The sequence below is a fragment of the Micropterus dolomieu genome, linkage group LG03 (genome assembly GCF_021292245.1).
Source record: "Micropterus dolomieu isolate WLL.071019.BEF.003 ecotype Adirondacks linkage group LG03, ASM2129224v1, whole genome shotgun sequence".
NCBI classification, from domain to species: Eukaryota; Metazoa; Chordata; class Actinopteri; order Centrarchiformes; family Centrarchidae; genus Micropterus; species Micropterus dolomieu.
In genome coordinates this window covers 1898985-1902008 of record NC_060152.1, presented here as the reverse complement: position 1 = coordinate 1902008, position 3024 = coordinate 1898985, and the positions used below count along the sequence as shown (strand labels likewise).

Genomic DNA, 3024 nt, shown 5'->3' with positions numbered 1-3024 from the left:
GTATAAAAAATACTGATTCTGCAGTCACCAGTTATCAAAATGTATGTCTTTATCTATGGGGTCAAATCTGTTTTCTTTACAGCTAACAAAACGTGTTCCCCTATCTTAAAACCATGTAGACACCATGTTTGGTATCAGTAGCTATCAAAATAAATGTGCAAATATGTGATATCTGGCTATGGACCGTATATTCTGATTATTTTCAGCACATATTCTGATTTCAACATATGCCTCTTCACAAAAGAGGTGATGTCTGGGCAATTGAGTTAAAAAATGAGAGGCTGTTTCACCATTTTGTCTAATACAGAAATCTCTCTTTTGTTTGTTTTGCATGGACAGACAGCAGCAGACAGTTATGGAGTTATGTAACGTGGATTTGAAGGGAGCAGTCCAACTGCTGTGGGGTGCTGGGGAAATCAGATCAGTTTTAAAAACCCCTAGACGCACTTTATACTACATATTACGTTGTAAACTTGTACATATATGTATAAATATAAATAAAATGTTAGCTTGGTTATCTGTCGTGTTTATCGTGTATGAGTATAATTTATTTTAGTTTCCAAAAACACCCCTCCGCCCTGCTGGGATCATGGTACAATCCACAACGCGTCACCCATTGTTTACAAATCAAGTCGGGTTGTTGGTGACTGCCGAGCGGCGTGGTGAGAGCGAGGAGCAGTCCGGGCGGCTCTCATTCACACCGACAACAAAAACACTCTGAGGAGAAAACACACCGGACAGATTATCCGCCAGAATGCCGTGTCGGAAGGAGAACTACATCTTCTTGGAGCAGTCCGTTACCGTGGGCTCCAAAGAAGTGGACGCGCTGGTGACTAAAATCGGCGAGGCGCTGCAGCTCCACAACAATAACAGCGGCCACCAGAAGAAGACGGTGTCCGTGGCTGTGTCGTGTCTGCACGGGCTCACCGGCAGCGGCACCGGCGGGGTTAAACCCGCGGGCATCATCAGCGGCTGCGGCGGCGGTGGAAGCACCGGAGCTCCGCAGAAACGCACAGGCTGCTGCATGCGGCTCCGGAACAACCGGGGACACCGGCGGGAGAGCAGCAGGGCAAGCCCGTATAGAATCCCCGGGTCCAACAGCGACCAGGACTGGGACCAATCCATCAAACCGTGGAACAAAAAAAGAATCAACGTGGAGGAGGACGACCCGCACCGGCTCCTCCAGGAGTTAATTTTATCGGGGAACCTGATTAAAGAGGCCGTGAGGAGGCTGCAGTTCTCCGCGACGGACTGTGGAGATTTCCCCAAGGCGGCGGACAATGTGCCGTGCTGATTAACGTTAACGGACGGACCGGGGGACCTGGGGGGGAGGTAGGGAGGTTCCTCTCCCCTCCGGATGGACACATGAACTATTTAGAATAAAAATTTTCACATGACTGGTAGCTATGTTTCTAATTTCATCAAATTTTGGCATTGATTGAACGTTTGTTACGCTACGTTTGGCTAGCAGTTAGCCTAGCTGGCTCGCTAGCCACCCGGCTAATGTGCCGTGTTGTTTATGTTTGAATGTCTCCTTGAGGGTCAGACGTGCGGGGGGGGGGGGGTGAGCCACCAAAAACTTGCTTATATATATATATATATATATATATATATATATATATATATATATATATATATCAGCAAGGTAAGGACATGTCTAATCTAACTAAACTGAAGGTTAACCTCCTGAAGGTGTAAAGTACAACATCACATGGGAGTTTATTTTGTGCGTAACGTTAGTTCTGTGAAGATTGAAGATTCCTGTGATTCCTGAACAATGGGGTTTTTTTCTTCCTTTCTGGTTGAGTCACACTGAACAGTGGCAGGAAGTCTTTGTTATTATTTCTTATTTGTTCATGTGGTGTTGTTTTTTTGGGGGGGTAGCCATTCCCTGCTGTGGCAGACCAGTTAAAAAGGTTTTGGGGGTGGGGGGTGGGGGGTCTAGTTGGCTGTTTTGTTTACAATCTAATGCTGGGTGTAAAGAGCTGCTGCACAGAAAAGAGAAAGGAAGTCCCCGTCCCCCTCCTCCTTTTTACTCATTTCAGATGAGGTTGTTCAGTGGGCTGTCCTTAAACTGACCTGGGAGCAGCTCATTTCTCTGGTTTACTCAACCTCAACTAGACAAAACCAGTGAAATGAGCCTCAGTGATGTTTCACCTTCTTGAAAGAAGGTGATGTTGTTTCACATTACAGGACGCCATGTTGCACCTCGTCTACGGCAGCTCCACATTTCTCTTATTAACTTTGTTTTTCAAACATGTGGGGGCTCTTGGGTGGGGGTTAAGAAGAGAAAACACGCCCTTTTTTTTCCCACAGGGCTTTTGGATGACGTGTAACTGTTTGTAATGCTTGGGTGAGAAAAGGTCGGCTGTCACGTGACAACACTCTTTTTGTGGTGCTTTCACCTTTTTTAGGAATTCCTGAATTGGGAGTTCTGTTTGTTTTGTATTAGTTTCTTCTCTGCGTAAAAGGAAAAAAAGTCACTACAATTGCTTCGTAACGAAGTATCTGATAATGTTCCTGAGTATTCAGGGTCTTTTGTTTTTGTTGTCTTAATAAACCTTTTGATTTTCCAAACTCCTGTTGAGTTTTTTTTCGGTTGATTAAACAGAAAGCTGTGGCTTTCTCTCACTTGTTGTTGTCAGGTTGTAAAATCATGTGTCCCTCCTGCTTCTTCTGGGTCGGTTTGTGTGGACAAGATGGTGTTGAAGGACACATGGTCATTATCAACCTATAAATACCTCCCTCCCCCTCCCCCTCCCCCGGGTGGGTCACAGCAGGCAGGCATGACACCAGCAGTGAAAAACATGTTTTGCTCCGGTGGACTCGCCTTCTCACTCAGGCCAAGCTGGGAGCCAGTCAAGGTCCTACACATTGTTTATGGCGGCTCCCTCTGCTGTTGGTGTTCGCTCAGTCACTGAGAGAGTGTGTGTGTGTGTGTGTGTGTGTGTGTGTGTGTGTGTGTCTTCATCTGTCATGGCAGCAGCAGGGGCGCTGACTGGGCCGCTGTGTTTGGGTCTCTGG

General features: G+C 46.4%; 1 protein-coding gene across 1 annotated transcript; it reads left to right on the top strand.

Moving 5' to 3' along the window:
• Positions 1 to 645: 645 nt before the first annotated feature.
• LOC123968965 (glycogen synthase kinase binding protein) lies at positions 646 to 2577 on the top strand. Its single transcript, XM_046046017.1, has one exon. It carries the CDS (start codon positions 755 to 757, stop codon positions 1292 to 1294), a length of 540 nt encoding a protein of 179 aa, XP_045901973.1. The 5' UTR covers positions 646 to 754; the 3' UTR covers positions 1295 to 2577.
• Positions 2578 to 3024: the final 447 nt, after the last annotated feature.